Raw genomic sequence first — 20,627 nt, forward strand, 5'->3', positions numbered from 1 at the left:
CCCCCGCCCGCCCGCCCCGGCCGCGCGGCCGGAGGCTCCGGGAGAGCCCGGCGAGGAGCGGGCGGGGGGGAGCGCGTTAGGCGGAGGGCCCCGCACCGCGGTTCCCGCTCCGCCCCGGGCTCCGCTCCCGCACAGGCGCCCAGAGGGGCGCGGCCCGGCTCTTCTCTCCCCTGCGTCCCCGAGTGTCCGCAGGCGAGGCGGGTACACGCTACCTCGGGACGGTCAGCTAAAAACTCCTTTGAGCTTCTGCCTTGCCTTTCAAACTTGCTCGGTAAAAGATCGAACCGTCCAACTATGCATCGTTTTATCTGTTTTACCTCTGAAATGAAGGGCCGCATTTTCCTTTAATCCTTCACAAGTAAGTCCTGCCTATGCCTTCCCCTCCTCTTTAGAACAACAGAGAAGTCCTTGACTTCTGGGTTTACTTCATGTCATATAAGACATGCACTGTTTGGTGGTGTGGTATTTTGTTTCAAAGATTTGGGTATGCATGTTTGCAAGGAAAGATGCAGTCATTTGCTATCAACCTGGATGCTTCTTCTGCATAGATCAGCTAGAACTATGGACCATATAAAAAAAGGATGAGAAAAAAAAACTTTCGAAGATGATTCAAGGATTGGAGCATCTCCCTTATGAAGAAAGGCTGAGAGCGCTTGTACTCTTTAGTCTGGAGAAGAGAAGGCTGAGGGGAGACCTTATTAATGCTGACAAGTATCTAAAGGTTGGGTTGAAGGAAGATGTACCCAGACTCGTTTCAGTGATTGCCAGTTAGAAAACGAGCGGCAATGGGCACAAGTTGGAACATAAGAGGTTCCACTCAAATATGAGGAAAAGCTTCTTCACGGTGAGGGTGCCAGAGCCCTGGAACAGGTTGTGGAGTCTCCTTCTTTGGAGATTTTCAAGCCCCGCCTGGATGCCGTCCTGAGTAACATGCTCTGACAAGCTCTAGGCAATCCTGCTTCAGCAGGGGAGTTGGACTAGATGATCTATATGGTCCCTTCCAACTCTAAAAATTCAGTGAAATTCAGTGAATACATCCTTCAAAGTGCTTTACCAGAGGGAGAAGGAAATTACTGTAATTTCCCACACTTGATGTGTGTACTTACTTACTTAAGTTGGCATTGCTCAGTTGCTTTATCTAGTAAGTCTTGTCCAAGTGGTGAAAAAGTGTCTTGGAAGTAAGACAAATGTTTTGACTGCACAATAAAATCCCAGTGCAAGAGCCAGTTCTTCCCATTGTTTGCCTAGCTTTAACACATTCTTTATGTTTATCTTTTTTGTGGCTAGTGCAAGGGGAAAGAATGCCTTGAGAGGAGTTGGTAGGTTTGAATGAAGCACTTCATATTCTAGACTACTTACAAAAAGTGACTTCAGTGTTTTTACCGTCACTGTTGTTGGCTTTATTTGATACTGTCTGATCAACAAGTTTTTGTGAGTTCTGCTATGACCATCTCCTCCCGTGCATTGTACACAGAGGCTAGGCACGTAGCTCCAGGCTGAAGACTTGATACAGACGCTGGGCTTCTAAAGCTTAGATGCAGTGATGGTGAGTGTCAGTGTGCATGTTACTTTGTGCATCTGGCCAAAAATTTTACATCACTCAGAAAGCCAATTAAATCAGATCTTGCGGATAGTAAAGTAGCTAGTTGTTATTCTTGGAAATTAAAATGCCTTTATTTCTAAAAATGTAAAGAAATCGGGTAAGAACATTCATACACAGAAAGCATTTTAGGAAAATGAACAAAAAATTTACTGAGATACAGACCAAAATGAAATAGGAAGGAAAGTGACAACCTGCATTTCACAAAATTAGTGGCATAGAACACTTTAAGCTGTTTACTGGCAGAAAAGAGAAAGAATGAAATTCTTTGCCACATCTTCCTTTGTTGTATTACAATTCCCTTTATTCTTATTCTCACTTTTCTTTAAAGATAGGAGATGCTATTTTAATTTTGAAGATTATATCATCATCAGTTTTAAAATAAAAATATTTTAGTGCTTGTTTCTTAGAATTATTCCTTCCAATGGCAACCATCCCATCAGCAAGTCGTAGTCAATATGGGTGACTCCACATAACTTGTTTTATTTTGTAATTTTTCCCCCTGGCGCACAGCTAGAACTGGAGATATGGAGACATCTGTGCCCTGTGAAGCAATACAGTCCGTTCAGATATATCAGCATAAACAGAAACTTTACAATAGAAGGACTGGGCATACCAAATATATGACCACCACTGTTCTTTTGTTTTATACATTAAACATAGACATTGTTTTATACATTAAACAGACTGAGACTGTGCCATACTCTCAGTATGTCAGAAAGCTAAAAAATAATAAAGTTTACCTGTCTGGCTGTTAACTGCATGAGGCTGAGGATATGAACAAAGCTGGAGCTCTTGGAGGGTTCGTGTGTTGACATTAAAGGCAGAGTGCAGCCCTGGACTAGTTTTGAATTTACCCTGAAGTGTGTAGAACAGGCTGGAACTTCTCAGGTGCAGAAGCTGGGGGCTTTTAATGGTTAGTTCTGGGGGGTTTGGTAAAATGAGTATTGTTTTTCCCAAGGGAAATACATCTTTTCTTTTTCACTTTTCTCTATGTCACTCTTGAAAGAGAACAGCTGTAAAATCAAGCTCAGAATTCAATCCAAGTAAAAATAAAACACGATAAGCAAATAATTGTTACTGCAAAATAAACTACATCCCAGCTTCCCTAGGAACTTACACAATTCCAGCTCAAGGTGCAAAAGCTACGGGCCTTTCCAAGCAGCAGTCAAAGGTGGACAAAGTTTTGGATCTTAGAAGTTGTCTTTTACAGAAGACTGATGGAAAGATCAGTCTGTGTAGACTTAATATAACTTTTATGGCTTAATGGGCAGTAACAGGGTGCTTATTCCAGTCTTAGTCACTTTCTTATTTGAAAATTAGAAACAGAAAATCAAATGATGATGTGATAGTAAGATAATTTTTACAGGTGCAAGAGGAGAGAACTAATTTGATTAAGTATGTTCATGGAGCTACTTATTGGGATTCTCCTAGGAGAAAAAAATGGTAATGAATTACTATTTATTCCCATGTAACATCATGTAAAATGAAGAGTTTTGTAAAATAACAGAACTTGGAGGATGCTGTATGTTCTAAATAATGATAAAAGACAATAGAGGAGGAGAACGATTATTTAAAAAAGCAATTTTTTAACAGGTAGTGAAACATGCCAGCCCTATTACAGTATCGTGCGCTACCAGAGAACTAGCCCAAGAACTCCCTTGCCTTGTAGAGTAAGAAACATTGTTCTTAACTCTGAATCCTCTCCACGTGTTTTTTGGCAGAGTGAAGATGAGTTGTGAAGAGATTCTTGTGTGTCCAATTCAACTTGGAGAAAATTTCTGCCTCTATTTTGCAGGTAATTACTACCCACTGCTGAAAGAGGCACACTGTTTCTTTTTTCTGCATAGAAGATCAAAAGCTGATACACAATTCAATCCTTTCCTTGGGCTGGCACCCCTGGTTTTGTGGAATCCCGTTTTTTCCCTCCATGTTATCTGAACAATCCTCAAAGCTGTTACAATCCCCACCCACTTAAAAAAATGATAGTACTTAGATTATGGAGCCAGGCTATTCACTGCAAAAAGAGTCTGAATTTGAGACAGCTGTCCCAGAATGGTCAGTACCATATTATTGTTGAACACCTTAAGCATTGAATAACTTCTTTTTGATCGAATACTGATTAAAAACAATTCCTTTCTCAGTCTGATTTTGCCTAGTTTTCCCAAAAGCTTAAGTTGGAAGTATTGTTAGCCAAGTATGTGATTCAGCAGAATATTTGTTGCTTCATACAATACATTCCCATAAAAGACACTCAGAAGGGTTGTAATACTGTCCCGTGGAGTTGGAATAAGTGGAAAACTTCCAATCTTACAGGATAAAGTTAGTTAGAAAACCGTCTCTTTTTTAGAAGCAATTGGACTTTAGAAGCAAACGACTGTTTATCATCCTTTGGCTCACTTAGAATAAAGGCGCTGATGAAAGCAAAAAATTGTATGCCATTTAACCCTTTGTTATAGACTTAAACTGATGTGAACTGCTCACCCTTAAGTAACCCTAAAATATTTTGCATGCCTCTTGGTTTGGTGGTAACTCCAGTTCTCAAATGACTGGTGGTTTCATCGTTCTGTTGAGTTTGGTATGCTCACAAAATACACCTCGTAGTTAGATCAGCTTACCTTGGTGAGCTAGTGATACTGGGGAGTACAACTGGAAACACGTAGGTGGCTGGCTGGCTTCCAGTCTTGCAGAGCAAAACTGTTTAGAAAGTGGTTTCTTTTGTGGGGGTAGAACTTAATGTTGTTTTTTCTTTCCTTTTTTTCATTGCTTACTTGGAACCAAGATGACGATGGTAAGGTGAAAGCTCATAATTTCTTAACTTCATTATCAATTTTACCTGAACTAACCTGCGCATGCTTACTCACCCACAAATGCTTTGTGTGCCTTGGAGAACAAGCTTTCAAAGTGATAACAGCTACTGTAAAAAAAGAACTGCAGCTCACCTTCTCCGTCTAAAGCTGATGTTGCTTTATTTCCTCCTAAGGTACAGGGTAGTGGCTTCCCTAACAGAAGGGCCTTTCAATGCAATTCTAACTATTGGGCAAGAGAGAGAACTGTTGCTTCTTAACAGATATAGTATCTTCTCTTACTTATAAGTACAGATTGCTGTATTCTGGGAGAGCCTTCTCTCTTGCCTGGATTACCACAAGCCAGAGGTGGAAAGAATGACGTGGCCTCCCTTCTGTTTGAGATTGCCATTCTAAGAATTTACTTCACCCAGTATCCTGACTGACAAGATTAAGCCCGTAGCGAACTGTTAAGATATGAGGCAATTACAGCTAAAATATTTTACCTTCTCTGCTTAATATTTCTACAGGGCTGGAATGTGATGCCTTCTGTAAGGAAAAAACTCTCCACAAATTCCTTCGAAATGTAAATAGCCAGTTGCTTGTGGTTCGACCAGATTTAAACATGGCAGGTTTTGAAGATGTAACAGATCAGGAGATGAGATCTGGTATGCCATTTTCCAAACATATACTATAACCATTGCACTAGTTCTATATTCTAGTTGTGCTTTTGTTCTTTATAATCCCTGACTCTAAATGATGAGACTGAAAGTAAAGATTTGTAAGAATAAAGCTAAGAGACCCGAAATTTTGTGTCTTGTGTTAGTAATGGATTAGATTAGACTAAGGCCTGCAGGATGTCCCATGCAGAAAAGGGCTGCTAAGACTTCTGGTTAGCTCTGATCACAAACTAAATTCTTAACCCTTTATTTGTTTGTGTGTTGGATTTTGTGTTTTGTTGGATTACAAAAAAATCATTTTAAACAGACAATGTATTTAGCACTAAAAACTTGTACTTTCTTATAACAGCAGTAGTTAACAATGTACTTATGGTTTTGGCTTTGATTTTTGGGGAGGCCTCAGCAATTCATTTAGAACTCTATTTGTTGAACATATTTATGTACAATCACATATATACAGATATAATCTGATTTACAGATGACTGTTATAAATTCAGTTCTCACTTTAAGCATAGACGTAAAACGATTTCAACATCCTACGTGTACTAACTGGCAACTTCACGTGCTATGTTGCAAATTCAAAATCCTGGTTATCGAATGATTGCAGAAAGTCAAATATGTGCTACCAGCAGTCATAAAAATTCAAGTCCTGACTCTCCTGTCAGGAAGAGTATCCTGGGAAGTCAATAGAATGGCATGACAAAATACAGTTAAGTCACTGCAGCCCTCTCCTGAGTTGCTTACTAACAAACAATTTCTATTTAGGCAATGGAATGCACTTCAACATTCACTGTTACAAAACTACCACACCTTCAGCAGGGATGCCTGTTGCATTCAGTGTCCAGGTAGAAGATAAAAGTTATTACATGTGCTGTGAGAAAGAATGTGGAAAAACGATAGTCCGATTTAGGGTAAGTATCTGCTTTGCATACTTTATGTATATATAAGTAGCAGGCAAAATTAAGAATTCAAACCTGTGTGAGCTGAAACAAACCTGCTCATGTTTTGTCCTAGGACTAACCCATTCCCTTTTTCTTCTTCAGGAAGGAGAAGTTCCTGTAGACATTCCTGGTGAAAGCAACGTAATCTTTTTCAAAAAGACATTTACATCTTGTAGCTCCAGAGCATTTAAGTTTGAATACTCACTGGAAAAAGGAATGTTTTTGGCCTTTGAGGAAGAAGGCTGCTTAAGAAAATTAATTCTAAAGAAACTGTCAAGAGAAGATGAAGTGGATGAAACCATGAAGATAAGTTTCTAACTTAAGTCAGAATGAAAGTCACAACCGATGACATACTTCAACAGTCTTAAAATATATTTTGGGCTTTTTAGAAAAGAAATCTTATTCCGAGGCAAGTCAGTTTTATATTTTTAACTATCATAAGTCAGTACAAAAATGAGCATCTTAAAAAGGAAAATAAATGCAAATTCTTGCCAAAAAGCAGCACTGGAATGTTTTCCAGTCAGATAAAATAAAAGAGAATTACACTATGAAGAAACAAGAATATGCATGTGTACATAGTCCTGTATAGTTTGATGCCTAAAAATATTTCCTGCCTGTTGCATTTGAATGCTTTAGAATTAGGTGTCTCAGATGAAGTTGACCAATTTTGGGGAGGGAGAGAAAACTGCTTAAAATAACAGACTTCATAAGCAGACCATGCACCTGGCCAATAAAGACTTTGGGATTACTTTTTCGCATCAAGATTATTTCCCGAGCGTCTTCATCAATCTCAGTTACACAGCAATATTCTTGCCTTCAACTGAACTAGAAACAATAGACAATTTTTAACTTACTGGAAATCTTTGAGAAAACCGCTAACTTAACTGAACAATTAATTAAGAATACTTAAGAACAAAAGTTAATAGTAATTACATGGAACCGAATCAATTTCAACGGGTGGTGCTTGACTGGGGAACACATGTAGTTCATAGAGAAAGCTGTGATCATTACCTTTAGTTCTTGCCTCAAAACCACAATGGATAGGTGTCAGAGTTGAGAGCCCCTAATATTGTAGATCCGGGCCACTACATTCCCAGAGCTCTCACACACTTCATTTCTCACACAAGGTATCTTAAACAAATACCACATCCAGATGCACCTTGTGTTTCATCTCAAAAGAGGAAATGTCAAACACTTTCCATAATACATGCTCAGATTGTTTGGAGGTACTTAGCAGTGACTTGTACACATGCATCTTCCTCACTATAACCAAAAAAAAAAAAAGTTGCATTGACAATTAAATCAGACCATGTGAGACAGAAGCAACCATCTCACTTCTGACCACAAGATTAGCAACACAGAAGTGGTCAGCTACATGGTATTTCCATGGTTACAGGAATAAATAAATAAATAAAACTTCCAATCCAGATTTTAAAAAAATAAAATCAAATCAGAAAGTCTTACAGAATTCAAACCGCAACTTACTCATTCTGGTTATTGCATAATCAGACTGACGGTAACAAACAATTCTCTTCCTCTTACTATTAATGGTACCATAGGAGTACCATTAGAATGTGGAAACAGTTAACCGCTCCTTACTACTATGAAAGTCAGAAAAGATAAAACGGAGAAGAAAGTTAAAAACCAGAATCTCATTTCCCCCATAAAATGCCCTGAGGCCTAAAGACACAGGAGAGAATGCTGCCTCAGGCTCATGACAAGCTATGACAGGGTATGTTTGTTGTATTTTCAATCACACAGGAAAATGTGTACCAATGTTTATTTAGAAAACAACCCCCCCCAAAAAACCGTTGCAGATGAACATACAGATTCCAGGGAAAATATGAAAGCCATATGCTATTTATAGCTCCTAAAATTAATCTGCAAAAGTCTTTTTTCTCTAAGTCAATTATTCCTGTATTTTTCTAACGGACATCACTCTTGTATGAAGTCAAGTGTAAGCCCCTTCTTTATGTATTGTCCTTAATACTTAATAAAAATACTTTTTAACATCTAAATGAAGTATTGCAGAGTAATAGTATGAATTAGTATTTGAACTTGATTATTAAAAGAAAAAAAGGATCAACCCAAAATCTGCAGAGAAAACACTGTAAGTAACCTGAAAGTAGTAGAAATTATTCAGAAGTATACACACACAATTTCTGTAAATTCTTTATTGTATGGATTAAGAAAAAAGTATTCCCTTTTCTACATCAACTTTTAGGGTCCAAAGAGTTACAGAGCGTGCCTTACATACAGTTCAATTGTTGTGATGTCAGAAATAACAGTTCAATTTTCCACAAGTTTGTTTTACAAAGTAGGAAACCAAACAAGAGTTATAACAGAAAAACACCCAGTAAAGCTGCAATTACAATGAAGTTTACCTTCAGCTATGTAAGTCTGTCATTGATGTAATTAATTTATAGTGCAGCTTAAATCACCCCATTGTCACCTGGACGTTATCCCCTTTAAGTCTACTTTTTCTTTTCTAACATTTTTACTGCTGTTGGATTATTTATTTCTAAAAGAAGAGCTCTGAACTTGCTGCAGCATGTACCTACTATAGACCCTTGGTTATTAATTTGTTTTGCATTAAATGTTGGTAAAAATACGATGACGCAGAGGCAGCAGTGAACAATCATGTTTGTCAGAGACTCAGTCGCATCTTAGAGGCTCCACAGCATGGCAACAGCCTTGCAGATACCAACATCATGATAGTTAAAGTAGCAGAGGCCAGCGAAGGTAACGGCTGACAGTACATACAGACCTGTATTGGCCAGCTTAATGGGTGTATCTCCATGGACGTAGTCAGTTATAACCTGTCCAAGACCCCTACAGAGTAAGAGGGAGAAAAAAGCTGCAATCAGGAAAGAGCATTCCTCACTGAAATTCATCCAGTTTATGTAAGCATTCTACTAAGATGGCTCAAACACATCAATTTTTCACCCACTATTATCAACCTTTGCTAAAGAATGCCCAGTTCCCACTCAAAAAGAAGATGTATCCATTTAAAACAAAACAAAACAACATTCCACATACAGTCTTAAAAACATACGTACTGGCTCAGAGTTTTCTTAATGGTACTGTGGAAACAAGGTGTTGAGCACAGCTCTTTCAACAATAGAATATGTAGAATCTGCCTCCAAGAAACAGTGGGCAGCTTAGCTGACTGCCAAGGACTGAAGAAAAGAAACCAAAGGAAATATGCTCCTTGCTTGGGCAGCAAGGCGTGGCTCTGGCCACTATCTGGTCTCAGCCACTATCACAAATGTACAGAAGACTCCAAGATGTGTATTTAGATTAGAAAATAGTGGCAACCAAAAAATTAGCATACTATATTTTTTTTCTACATCTGTGAGACTGGAAGTGAATTCTTGTCCAGATTTAAACTACTCATCAACAGGAAGACAGAGGGTGCTATTAAACTAACGTGGAAGTACAATTTTTGCTTTCTGCAATGACAAATGCCAACTTGGTAAAAAAAGAGAACCCTATTTAATGCCACACATTCCTTCCTAGAATTTTTGCCTTGGTCTAGTCTTACGCTGAAGGACTTGTCCCCTACAAATTAAGACACTCTAAGGACCTAGCAAGGTTCAAAGTCCTGCAGCAGATGCCACTGCAAGTAAACACTGAGCTCAGTTTCACTTAGATGGAGTTCTAATACCATAAAGATCTCAAAAGTGAGAAAAGGGGTGCAAGGAACCCCTGGAAACACAGAAGACAAGCAGAAAGTAGAAGCAGTCCAAGGCATACTCTCAAATTATTTTTACAATTAGACAGTGGAATAAGGTCAGGCATGCAAGTAGCATTTATCCACACTTCTAGCCTTCCAAAGTGCAGAAAGATACAGCATACTCACTCACAGGCTGCCCTTCAACAGTAGTGTTGATAAGCGATTGTCGCAAGATCTTTTCTTTGCATGGCACAATAAAAATGAGCCATCCTAATACTTCTCAGAAAAACTGCTGTGTAACTTAACAGCACGCTAATTATTCACTCAAAGTCCTCATGGGAAAGGACCGGTGGCCCTGAGAACAAGGAAGAGAATTATGAGAAATAGCTGATGTGTGGTAAATACACAATCTAGCTCACAAAACAGCAACTTCACTGGCGGGGGGGGAGGAAATCTTCATTACATGTCTGCAAAAATTGTACAAGATAAGCATGGCTTCAGGTATCTTGAGTCAGTCTGTTGATAGGTTAGTGTTTGGACCGATAAGCCCCTAACTACCTGAAGCATTATTTCCAACATATTTTAGGACAAGATTTCCTAAGGAAAAACATACCAAAAGGTTAAAGAAAACCCCTCAAAAATATATGCAATACTCCTCTGCAGTTTCTGATCAGCTATCAGAGGGATTATTTGATCTGTTACAGTGATCAAATTAATGTTTATGGCAAGAAAATGATCTTTTTTCTTTTAAAGATATTCTAGCACTGAATACCTATGAAAGTATAGGAGCAGAATTTTCCTACGTAGGAACAGCTTTAAGTTTTTAAGACAACGTTTTGCAAGATAAGAGTTTAATACTTGTCAAAATGTTCCAGCTTAAAAAGAGACCAAAAACCCCACAGAAGTGGGGGAGGAATTCACTCTGATGAAAGTTACCAGCAGAGATGAACGCAAGCAACATGACATCCGTCTCACAGGGGAAGTCCCCATGTGGTTATGGAAAAAAGATTTCTAGTATGACCAATCCTGACCCTTGTCAACAAGAGACATTCACCGAAGAATCAAATGTGCATGCATCGACACCGAAAGTCATCTAGAGAACCCATTTCAACTTATCAACCTGCAATAACCTCTTCCATTGCCTGGAATTTCCCCACATGGTCACATCTAGTATGGCACCAACTTGCACACACCAAACAAGTGAAGAAATGCTGCACAGGCAGGCAAGCTTAGGTTTATGTGTTTTATATTTGAAAGAGCTCTGTGTGGTATACTCAAGGATAGCCACATTTCAGATTGATTCCGTACTAGATTTGAGGGCTTTCGGGAAAAAGCTCCCAGTCAGCGAAAAAGTACAAGAATCCCTCGTACAACTTTGTAAGGGTAAACTGAGATTTAAGAAAACCTGGCATCCCAAAGTACTGTGAAGTTGTTTATAAGTTTTATTCCCGTGACAAGAAACTACAGACCAATATCTCCTCAAGAATGTAAATCCTGCCTATGAGGCCAACCACGCACTCCTAACTAGTCTCATCTAGCCTACTCGCATTAAAGATCACAGCAGAACTATACCTAAGAAGAACACGAGCAAGCATCCATTTCCCAGGAATCAAGGTCTCGGCTTCTTCAGTGGAATATTTGATATGAACTCTTTATTATGCAGAATCTCATCACCATTAAGATGTACAAAGCCAGCCCACGGCACAGAACCTGAGAAGAACAACTTGATTTATACAGATGTCTTGTTTCCTTTCCCTCTGGTCATACAACATTGATTCTTCTACAAAATAAAAACACCCAAGATTCTACACATGCAGTGGAAAGGAAGTCCTCCTAAGGGAAGATACTATGTAGAAGAACACTAGAGAATGTTTATGGATTCCTTACTAGTAATATGTATCCTGCCTTCTGACTGAAAGAATGCTGTGACAAAGGAAGACCAAGAAACAACTAGTCTTGTCAAAGATCATGACTGTCACAGAACTTGGAGAGTAAGGACTCTGCTTGCATCTCTTTCCAGGTCTTTTATACTAGATCAGGAAATCAGTCAGGAAACTACTGCCATATACAGACTTAAGACCAAAGGCTATCAGACTTTACTCTTAATTCTGAGGGACCTATTGTGCTTACCAGTGGCCATGGAGAGTGAGGGCTGCAGCCAGTGAATAGTCCACAGCTGGTCCAGGATACAGGTAGGCTGCAGGAAGGAGACCCAGCAAGAGGACACTGACAGCTCGCTCACTTGTCCAGTGCAAAGATGCAGCCTTGGAACTGCCTGGAAGGAGAAGTATTTTTCAGTGCAAAGTTCCTGTTCAAACTGCTGTAACCTTAAAAACAGATACATCATCACGATCAGCACCACACAATTATGTGTTTTCTCCAGCCTCATTACTAAGCTTTCATCCAAGCAAAACCTAGATGCCTTTGAATTACTGCTATAGAATATATACCTATTTTACAATGTCTAAAAGGTTTATTTTAAATATTCCTCTCTTTGCTGCTGCTAAAAAAAGACAAGCTTCTTTTACTACAAAAGAATAGAAGCTCAACAGGTAAAGTCAAAGCAAACACCAGTCCTGTTTCACAACCTGTGGTTCAGGACTAAGGGCCATGTCAACCATTACAGAAAGAACTGTCTCTGAAAGCAAAGCCTTTTTGTCCAGTGGATTTCCTGACTGTTACATACTATTTACTACTCCCACCTTTTGATAAATGGTTTTGAGATCCAAATGGACACACCTACAGGTTGCAGTGAACAGTACATCATAACTCTGTGCACAGTTCTCCTCAGGAGCCAATATTGTTATTTTTAACTGCAAATAGCAGATTAAACTTGTCGGACCATCACAGTGATATATGGCCTAAAAGTAGCCTGAGGCCAAAAGATTTCAGTCCTCCATTGATACTCAGCTGGGAACAATCTGAACCCTCTAACAGATTACTCTAGAAATAGAAATATCAGTTAGGGAGCTCTGTAACCAACTCTTACTTTTTAGAAGCGTTCAAATACTATTAGGAAGGCAAAAAAACCCACCCAAAACGTCTAGAAAGTTCTGGAGCGAACCAAAACCCAAACACCACAAGCAATACCCTGGACCAGAATGTCACCATCAGACTAGGCTAAAAACATCAAGTACTGACTCTGGGAAATTACCTTTATAATACAATATCCTGAAAGGGCTTACCTAACACATAGATATTATCCATCCATCTAAACCAAAACACATAGGTTTTTCTTTGTTTTTGCAAGGAGAAAGAAATTTAGAAAAATGTCATGATAAGGAAAGCAAAGCATGTGAAGTAAAACATAAAAGGAACCTAGGCTAGGGACTACTAAGGTGTCCCTATAGAATTCCACAGTTAAGAACACCTCATAGCACATGCATGAGGTCTGTTATTAATAAGAAATTCAGAATAGAAAGGAAGGAATTGGCTTAGCTGTATTTAAGCCAATTTCTTTTACAAGTGTTTCTTCATCCTTTCCACTTCTAAGTTGCATTGTAATGGCTACAGAACATCCTTAACCTCCAGTCACAACATTTCTCATATTGAATTGTGCAACTGACAGACCAGAACTTGGTCTTGGCATGGTTATCCTTCATCACCTCTGTGTAGTCTTACCATGTGGAGAGAGGAAAAAACAATTTAAGAAATGCTCTTTGCATGCAAATCAGACTTCTCAGATTAACCTCAGTGAATCAGAAGCTCTACTGCTCAAGAAAGAAGACACAATTGCAGTGCTTTTACGTTATTACTGCTTCTGAAACATAAGAAATATTAAATCTTATGATTCTTTTAAAAATCTTTCTACCTTTTTCCACACTCGAAAAAACCCCCACCTTTATTAGTAAGATGAGATTTGCCTAGCATTCAGTTAACCTCTCATTTAAAGACTTGCAGCATTCGCAGGCTTGATAGGGGCATTGCAAACGTCAGTTTCAAATTCAAGCAGTGCAAAGTCAAGTACACTTTTTTTAAATGAGACCCGGGCAGACTGCAAATCAACAGCCGTGCTACCGACTGAAAATAGTACTGTCGCAGGTGATGGTAGTGCATTCTGGCAACACCAGTAACCCTACCTCACCCGAGAAAAACTACTCTGCCTTGCGTCCATTTTTCCCACCCCTGGATACTCACACCTACCATTTAAAATCTCATGCACGGGTCAAAAAAATCGGCAGCTCTGACCAGACGTGGGTGTAACGGGCACACGAAGAACACACCGTCTGGCTAGAGAAATCGTTCCGAGGACGGGGCGACCACGACTTAGCGCCGGCTGACAAACGTGGCACTCGGTGCCGGCCTCGGGGAAGAGGAGAGCCCCCCCACGGCCAGACACACATACAACCCGACACATAAACACACAGAGCCCCACGAACGACGGGCGGGACGTACCGTGGCCCTGCTGAGGGGAGCTGTGGGTTTGCCGGGCCGGAGCGCTCCGATCGGCGACGGCCGCCAGGACCGCCGGGCGGCGGCCAAGGGTCCTCCCGAGGAGAGCTGCGGAGAGAAGGGGGACGAGGTGTCAGGGCCGGCCCCGGACGGCGGGGCGCGGGGCCGGCAGGCAGGCACTCACCCATCTGGGCGCCGCGGGGCCGCGCCAGTCCCGCCCGCAGCAGCACGAACGCCGCCATCGTCCCCAGCCGCCCAAGGGCACCGCGCACCGGAACCGGAAGTCGGTGTCGCCCCAGCCCCTCCGCTTCCGGGATGGCGGCGGGATGGCGAAATGGCGGCCTTTGGCAGAGCCGCCGACGGCCAGACCCCGCGCTGGCGACCTCCGGGCCGCCCCCAAGCCAGCAGCGGCTGCACGAAGGCGTCTCAGGACAGCAGCAGCGCTGCTTCGGAGGGGTTAGGTCGTACCGTAAAATCCACAGCACCACAGCACCACAGCAATGGCCACAGCGGATCCAGGCACGCTTGCTACTGAAGAATCTTTGTCCGAGGGATGCTATAAGAAGTAAACGCCTTCTTGAGCATTTCCTGTGATGTAGGTGAAGCAGTTGCGTTGTTATCGCACGACTGACCAGCAGAGAAGTGGCTGCCATAAGAGTGGGCAGCTGAAAGCAAGTGGAATCTGCAGTAGTGCTTTCTCTGAGTCTTTGGCATTAGCCAGCAGAGAAGGGCTGGTAGAGAATGGCTTTTCACTTGAAGCCATTCAAGTGAAGTAAGCGGGACCTGGAATGAGGACTTAGGGGCATCAAGACTTTTGTCCTTGTTCAGGTGTAGGCTAAAGCAGGAGCTGTGCTTGGTTGCTGAATCCCAACAGTCATACCAGTGCAATACACTTCTCTGCTTTCCACTCCAGCCTCCCTTCCTTCCTCTCCTCTAAGCCCTTCACAGCCACCTGGTCTGACCAGGCAGAAACACATGGCACAGGGAGAACACAAGGACCACCTAGACTTCTCAGGCCTGTGCTCTGTCCCCGGGCTTTACTCTGAAACAATGACAAAAGCATCAAACATGTCTGGATTTGTTTTATTTTGTCAAAAGGCTTGACTGCTCAACTGCAGGGAGAACTGCCCAGTACCAATTTCTCCAGTAATACATTGGGCAGACCAGAGACAGAACACAACACCCATCAAGGCTTCTCTGTTGGCACAAATGGTTTCAGCATCCCCCTAAAGAGAACAAAGGAAAGGTAGATGCAATGGCCAGCCCATGCCAGGATCTGGAGAGAAGTCTAAAACAAGCAAATGCACTGGTCTTTTCTTCATCATTACGGAAGGAGTCACTGCACCTTCAGCTGAAATGAGAGTATTCCCTCATGCTCCCTTCTGTGTCCAGCTGACCCTGTGTCTACCACCACACAGGTCTGCTTTTGTTGGAGGACGGGAAGACAAAGCTACTGTAAGGTTAATTCCAGTGACATTTCCTCTGTTATCAGACTTTTTGTGCCTCCCTTCTCCTGTTGCAAGTCTTGGACATTGATTTGGTAACCAAAAAAGCAATCTGTTAAACTTAATTTAGCAAAAAATAGAAGTGGCGCAAATGCGCCTGTTTTCCCCCTGCAGATAGCCTATAACATTATCATGCATCAGAGGTCAACCTGGTCACAGAAAAAGGATCTGAAGTTGGCAGGACTAGTCAACCTGTGAGACGGGCAAGTGCTCCCCTGGTTTTCTGAATGTCAAGTCAATGAAAAGCAAGGGGGCACCTACTGCAGGCTGCCAAGGCTCAGTTTCTCCCCTGTGGGCTGGCAGGATGTATATAAACCACAGTGTTGAAGTAAGTTGTATCATGGGGCAGTGCTGAAAGACAAAAACCCGCCTCTGTCCTCTACGTTACTGTTTGAGCTGCGGCCTAGACTCATCAGTCCTCATCTGAGCTATCCTCCGATTTTTCATCAGCGGCCACTTTCCAGTTCTTCCTTTTGCTCTTCTTCTCTGGTACTTCACTGTGCCTCTCTGACACAGAATTGTGACGTTTCTTTCTCTTTTTGGGTGGCCGTTTCTCTTTTTTCTCCTCAGATTCACTGTCCTCAGAGCTGCTGGTGGTTGAGCTGCTTGCATGAGAAAAGTCACTTTCCTGCCCAGAAGAGGTAGGTTCTCTGGCAGGCACTTTCCTGGTCTTTTTCTTGCGCTTGTGTTTCCCTTTCCGGGTGCTTGAAGCCTCCTCTTCTGAGCATTCACTCTCCTGGGAAGAATCTGATGATGTTCGCCCTTGCTCCTTTTTCTTTTTCTTTCGCTTTTTGTGTGACCGCTTTTTTTGCTTCTTCTTGTGCGATTTCTTTGTTTTTTTCCGTTTGTGCGACTCATGGGCAGTTTGCTTTCCCAGATGAGATTTCTTCTTCCCGTTGATAGCGTTTTGTTCACCTCCTTCTTGCTGGTCACTGTAGAAAGAACAAAGGAAGACCAAAAGGAAGCAGACAGGCAGGCACATAGCACTCGAGCCTTTTCTGTCTTAAAAGTTTTAAGGAAGCCCCTAAATTCATTTGGCTAGAGCAGGGAAGCAGATGCATTTTTCTTCCAAGCACTTATCAACAGCTTGGGTCCATACCTTACTAATACTCCTGTTTAAAGTATCTGACCCAGAACCAAGGATGAATGACACCACTGAGTGATGAAAATTCATTTACAGCAGGTTACTTCAAATCTCTAAGCCTGACAAATATCACACTTGATGAATCTGTTAGGTGTAGTTTAAAAAGAATTTATTCTAAGATCTTACTTTAGATTTAAGTCTCCACTCTCCAGGATACTGCAAGAATTTATATTCTCCAAATAAGGAGAAACACAGAAAATACAGGTACACTATAATGGAAAGGAGAACCTGGAGCTGATACTTGAGGGGGTATATACTGAGCTGATTTGAATTCAGCCTACTACTCCGGGTCTCTGTGGCCCAGACAGGCCTTCCAGATTCACAGCATTTTAGTAACTCAAGCTAAAGCTGAACATCTAATTACTATAAAAGATGCAATCCCCTTCTAAGACTCAGACAACAGAGAAGCACATTAATGGACTAGATTTTTTTCAGTGGGTGTCTGTAACTAAGTAGTGCTGCTTTACACTCAAGGCTGAAATATATTTGAAATGTAAAACTCAGTTTGTAAAATTCCCTGCATAACCTGACAGAAGTAAGATTCTGGATATATTAATAAGCCTGCTTGCCTTACCTATCTGTATCAAATTCTTCAGGGTACAACTCTTTATAGCCACTGTGACCCCACCTGTAAGAAAGCAGAACAATTAGAAGCAGACAAGGTGTTTAAGGAAAAAATGTAATTCTGGAAAGACAGCCACAGAATGAACATAAGTTTAGATAGCAAAGTACCTTCCCAACAAAGAAGGAAGCAAATACTTTGTTGGTACTATTTAAAGACATGTTATGTTCTCAGTCTCTTTTTTATTTCTAATTAGGGAAAACTACAACTCAAATCTCTTTAAAACAACCCTGGAGAGCACTAACTTGCATTTCTCAAGATTTCTTTAAGTTCCCTGGGCACAGTAATAAATACGAAGCTTAGCTGCTGATCTTAGGGCTGAGCTTTTGCTGCTTACTGTGACTTAGGAACTCTACAGATGGACTCAAATTAGGTATTCTGTGATAGTGCAAATGTTCATGCATGTTACTTATTCATCCTCAAAATGAGATCAAGTATTATTGTGTAGGAGTACTGAAAAGAGAAACGTACTAACGTTTTGGTACAGGGCTCCAGAAAGGTGCTTTAATTACAGTTATAACCACAGAACATTAATTCCCCCACAGACCTGTCTGGCATGTTGGCTTCACAGTCATATATCTTTTTATTCCAGGATCGGGCCCTAAGGAGATCATCTTCGACTAGGTCAAGGAATTGTGAGTTCTTTGTTTTCCAGTCAGCCCTGTGGCCCTCGTCATCAAAGCCATCACTGCGCATCCGACTGCTGCAGAAAGAGAACAGTTGTCCTTCAGCTGTCAGCTCTGATGGAGAAACTTTCTGAGCAAGGGGTTAGTCCAGCCAGAGAAGCAAAAATCCAGCAAGTCTTGGATGTCCATCTATGCAAGAAGACCAGCTATCATTTTAACAGACAGTCACCATTAACGGCTCTCACAAAACCAGTTCAGTACCTAACACTGGTTTCCAAAACTTACTACAGCCCTCTATGCACAGCAAAATTCTTGTCAGAGATGCTTACAATGCAAAATTAGAGGAAGGGGGTTATCTTGCCTATGACAACAAATGCAGTTCTCTTCCTCTGTAATACTCTGCAGGAGCAGAGTAACAATATGCAGTGAGACATAGGCTAGTAACAGCAGCCAAGAGGAAACTGAAGTAGAACTGACTTACTAGAATTGTAACTTGAACAGGTACCAGGACTAAGACCCCAAATCCAGAGAAAGCACCAACAGTTTTGAGTGATCTCACATGCTTGTGGCTCCAGTTACCTTTCTCACTTGAAATGCCACACTTCCTGAGCCAAGCAGCAGCCATGGACTTAGCGTAAGTCTGAAAAGTGCTCTGCCCTGAGATACTAAAACCACTTCCTGCAACATTCACACTTCTGAAATGTCTTCATGGTAGTAAGCTCCCCCCACCCAAGCCCAAACCCTCCCCTCAAACCCAGCTTGTTTTCATGTAGCTTGTGAGATCTTCAGGCGTGTCAGAATGGTTTAACAGATACCACACAAGCAGCGGTCAACACTGCTGTGTTATAATAGCGCAGGACCCCACACCACAACAGTTTTATATACTGCTAACATAAATGGCAATACATCAGACTTCCCTCACAATATTCTGACATATTACTTAAGCACTTCCTACATTGCTTCAGAGAGGCCAGCCTACCTAATGCTGTACTTTGAAAACTATACATCTAGATGAAGAGATAAAAGGTCAGACGGAAGCACAGCTCTGCCCTCTTTCCAGGGACTTATTAAGGAGAAAATAAATATATCTGTAGTCTATGTAGTCTTCCTATATTGTAAACACATAGTCATCACAGAATGCTCTTAAAGTATGACAACACAAAAAGGTTCAGCACCTAAGTCAAGATAATTACCTCCTCCACACAACTAAAACCCACCTGGAGCTGTTTGACAGCATTCTGCTTTGCCTTTTCCAGTAAGTCTCTTGTGTCTGCTTCTCCCACTCCCTTATTTTCCACATTTCTGTCTCTTCCTGTATCTGAAAGCCACAGAAAGGAAATACGTGGAACATTTGGGAAACTTACAGTCATGTAGCATGCAACATCAGCTTCTAGCTCAACACTTCTAACAAAATTCACAGCAAACTTTCCTACCATACTGAAACAGATTATTGTTTCTAGCTATGACCAAGGTAACCAAAAGGAAATCTCTTGATGGCAATAGCCTAACAAAGCACATAAGGATAACGGCATCAGAAATGGTGAGTTTACCTGATTTTGCAATCTCATCTGTTCTGGCTACCCTGCCTTGTCATTCATTACCATCCCAAACATACGTACTGTTAGAGAATTCAGTATATAAATATCATCTGGAAAGACCAAGCCAAAATCACAGGTTCCACTACAGGCTGAAAAAACAAAGCATGCAAATATGGAGTGGTTTGACAAAGATTTACAGTTATGAACACTGACTGTAAAAGAGTGATTTTATAAATACATTAAATGAGTTGCTGAATTATGTCAGAAATTAATTAAATAGTTCACTGAAGCTAATGGAGCTTCTTAATCTTGCACTAAAATACTGCCTGTGCATATTAACACAAAGTTCAAATCCTTTGATGCAACTAGAAGTACATACACAGTAAAACAAGAAAAAAAAACCCAAACCAAAAGGTTTGTTACTTTATAAGAACGCAAGAAAAACCCGGTTAAACTGAAAGTAACACTACCGATGTCTGCGTAGCCGATTTCAACAAGCTCCCCTCCCCTCCGGAACGCGGACCCGCTCCTTCCCCCGCGTCCCACCACAGCCCGAGCACTCCGCCCGCCCCCGCTCCCCGCTCCGCCGGGGGGGGCACCGGCATCCCCGGGCCCCGCAGGCGCTGCCCAAGTGATGGCCTTTTCACTGGGACACAAGCCGCCGGCAGAAGCGGGCACGGGGCAGGGCCAGGGCCAGGCGGAAGAGCCACCGCAGGGAGAGGGGACAAGGGGCCCGGCAGCCGCCACCGGCCCCGGCCGTACCTTGTTGTGCGCGCCCGTGTGCCGGATAACGTTCCGCAGCAGCACCTTCCCCACCGGCACCCGGGACATCCTCTCGGCCCACACGGCCCCGCGGACGCCGGCCCCACCGGCAGCCCAACCCCTCACGGCCAGGACCCGGTAGCAGGAAGGGCCGGTAGAGGCCGGGCCTGCTCCCGGCGGCTGGCCGGAAGCGGTCCCCGCCAGGTGCCTCCTCCCGGCAACAGGCGCCCGGAGCCGCCGCAGGCCCCGAGCCACGGGCGACCGCGGGGCGTAACGGCCCGGCAGCGGCTCCGGGGCCAGGTGGGAAGCGTCCGACTCCGCCGCGGGACCGGCGGGCGCGGGGGTCGGGCGGTGG

At 42.2% G+C, this 20,627-nt stretch overlaps 3 protein-coding genes across 7 annotated transcripts in view; 1 reads left to right on the forward strand and 2 right to left on the reverse strand.

Annotated features, from left to right (window-relative positions):
• Positions 1-8,025, forward strand: part of IL18 (interleukin 18) — an 8,354-nt gene extending 329 nt beyond the window's left edge. The window contains exons 1-6 of one of the 2 annotated variants that reach the window (XM_014949598.1): positions 227-358; positions 3,325-3,398; positions 4,383-4,391; positions 4,917-5,054; positions 5,832-5,977; positions 6,110-8,025. In XM_014949598.1, coding sequence (XP_014805084.1) covers positions 3,332-3,398; positions 4,383-4,391; positions 4,917-5,054; positions 5,832-5,977; positions 6,110-6,325 — 576 coding nt within the window. In that variant the 5' untranslated portion in view covers positions 227-358; positions 3,325-3,331 and the 3' untranslated portion in view covers positions 6,326-8,025. Of the gene's footprint in view, positions 1-226; positions 359-3,324; positions 3,399-4,382; positions 4,392-4,916; positions 5,055-5,831; positions 5,978-6,109 lie in introns of those variants that run through there. The other variant, XM_014949600.1, reaches the window with a different exon arrangement.
• Positions 8,026-8,166: 141 nt separating this feature from the next.
• On the reverse strand, positions 8,167-14,992 carry SDHD (succinate dehydrogenase complex subunit D, integral membrane protein). Of its 2 annotated transcripts, XM_014949596.1 has the most exons (4): positions 14,260-14,391; positions 14,079-14,183; positions 11,814-11,958; positions 8,167-8,839 (listed from the first exon to the last, which is right to left on the reverse strand). In XM_014949596.1, exons 1-4 carry the CDS (start codon positions 14,315-14,317, stop codon positions 8,674-8,676), a joined length of 474 nt encoding a protein of 157 aa, XP_014805082.1. In that variant the 5' UTR covers positions 14,318-14,391; the 3' UTR covers positions 8,167-8,673. The 2 variants fall into 2 exon arrangements, with proteins under 2 accessions (XP_014805082.1, XP_014805083.1); XM_014949597.1 differs by lacking the exon at positions 11,814-11,958 and having other exon boundaries at positions 8,706-8,839; positions 14,260-14,992.
• Positions 14,993-15,137: 145 nt separating this feature from the next.
• On the reverse strand, positions 15,138-20,522 carry LOC106892407 (chromosome unknown open reading frame, human C11orf57). 3 transcript variants are annotated; one of them, XM_014949593.1, is made up of 5 exons: positions 20,273-20,522; positions 19,190-19,290; positions 17,894-18,049; positions 17,299-17,352; positions 15,138-16,512 (listed from the first exon to the last, which is right to left on the reverse strand). In XM_014949593.1, the coding sequence occupies exons 1-5, from the start codon at positions 20,339-20,341 to the stop codon at positions 15,993-15,995; spliced, it is 900 nt and encodes a 299-aa protein (XP_014805079.1). In that variant the 5' UTR covers positions 20,342-20,522; the 3' UTR covers positions 15,138-15,992. The 3 variants fall into 3 exon arrangements, with proteins under 3 accessions (XP_014805079.1, XP_014805080.1, XP_014805081.1); XM_014949594.1 differs by lacking the exon at positions 20,273-20,522 and adding an exon at positions 19,523-19,995; XM_014949595.1 differs by lacking the exon at positions 20,273-20,522 and having other exon boundaries at positions 17,894-18,161; positions 19,190-19,287.
• Between the last annotated feature and the right edge of the window lie 105 nt (positions 20,523-20,627).

This window comes from Calidris pugnax, unplaced genomic scaffold (assembly GCF_001431845.1).
Source record: "Calidris pugnax isolate Ruff unplaced genomic scaffold, ASM143184v1 scaffold180, whole genome shotgun sequence".
In the NCBI taxonomy this organism is placed as follows: domain Eukaryota; kingdom Metazoa; phylum Chordata; class Aves; order Charadriiformes; family Scolopacidae; genus Calidris; species Calidris pugnax.

Coding starts and splice junctions, on each gene's coding strand:
- LOC106892407 (XM_014949593.1), bottom strand. CDS start 20,341: ATGTCCCGGGTGCCGGTGGGGAAGGTGCTGCTGCGGAACGTTATCCGG. Junction 19,291..20,272: donor ACACGGGCGCGCACAACAAG/GTACGGCCGGGG, acceptor TGTGGCTTTCAG/ATACAGGAAGAGACAGAAAT. Junction 16,513..17,298: donor GAAGAATTTGATACAGATAG/GTAAGGCAAGCA, acceptor TTCTTTCTACAG/TGACCAGCAAGAAGGAGGTG.
- SDHD (XM_014949597.1), bottom strand. CDS start 14,728: ATGGCAGCCACTTCTCTGCTGGTCAGTCGTGCGATAACAACGCAACTG. Junction 14,184..14,259: donor GCCCCGCGGCGCCCAGATGG/GTGAGTGCCTGC, acceptor TTCTCTCCGCAG/CTCTCCTCGGGAGGACCCTT. Junction 8,840..14,078: donor CTCCCCTCAGCAGGGCCACG/GTACGTCCCGCC, acceptor CTTACTCTGTAG/GGGTCTTGGACAGGTTATAA.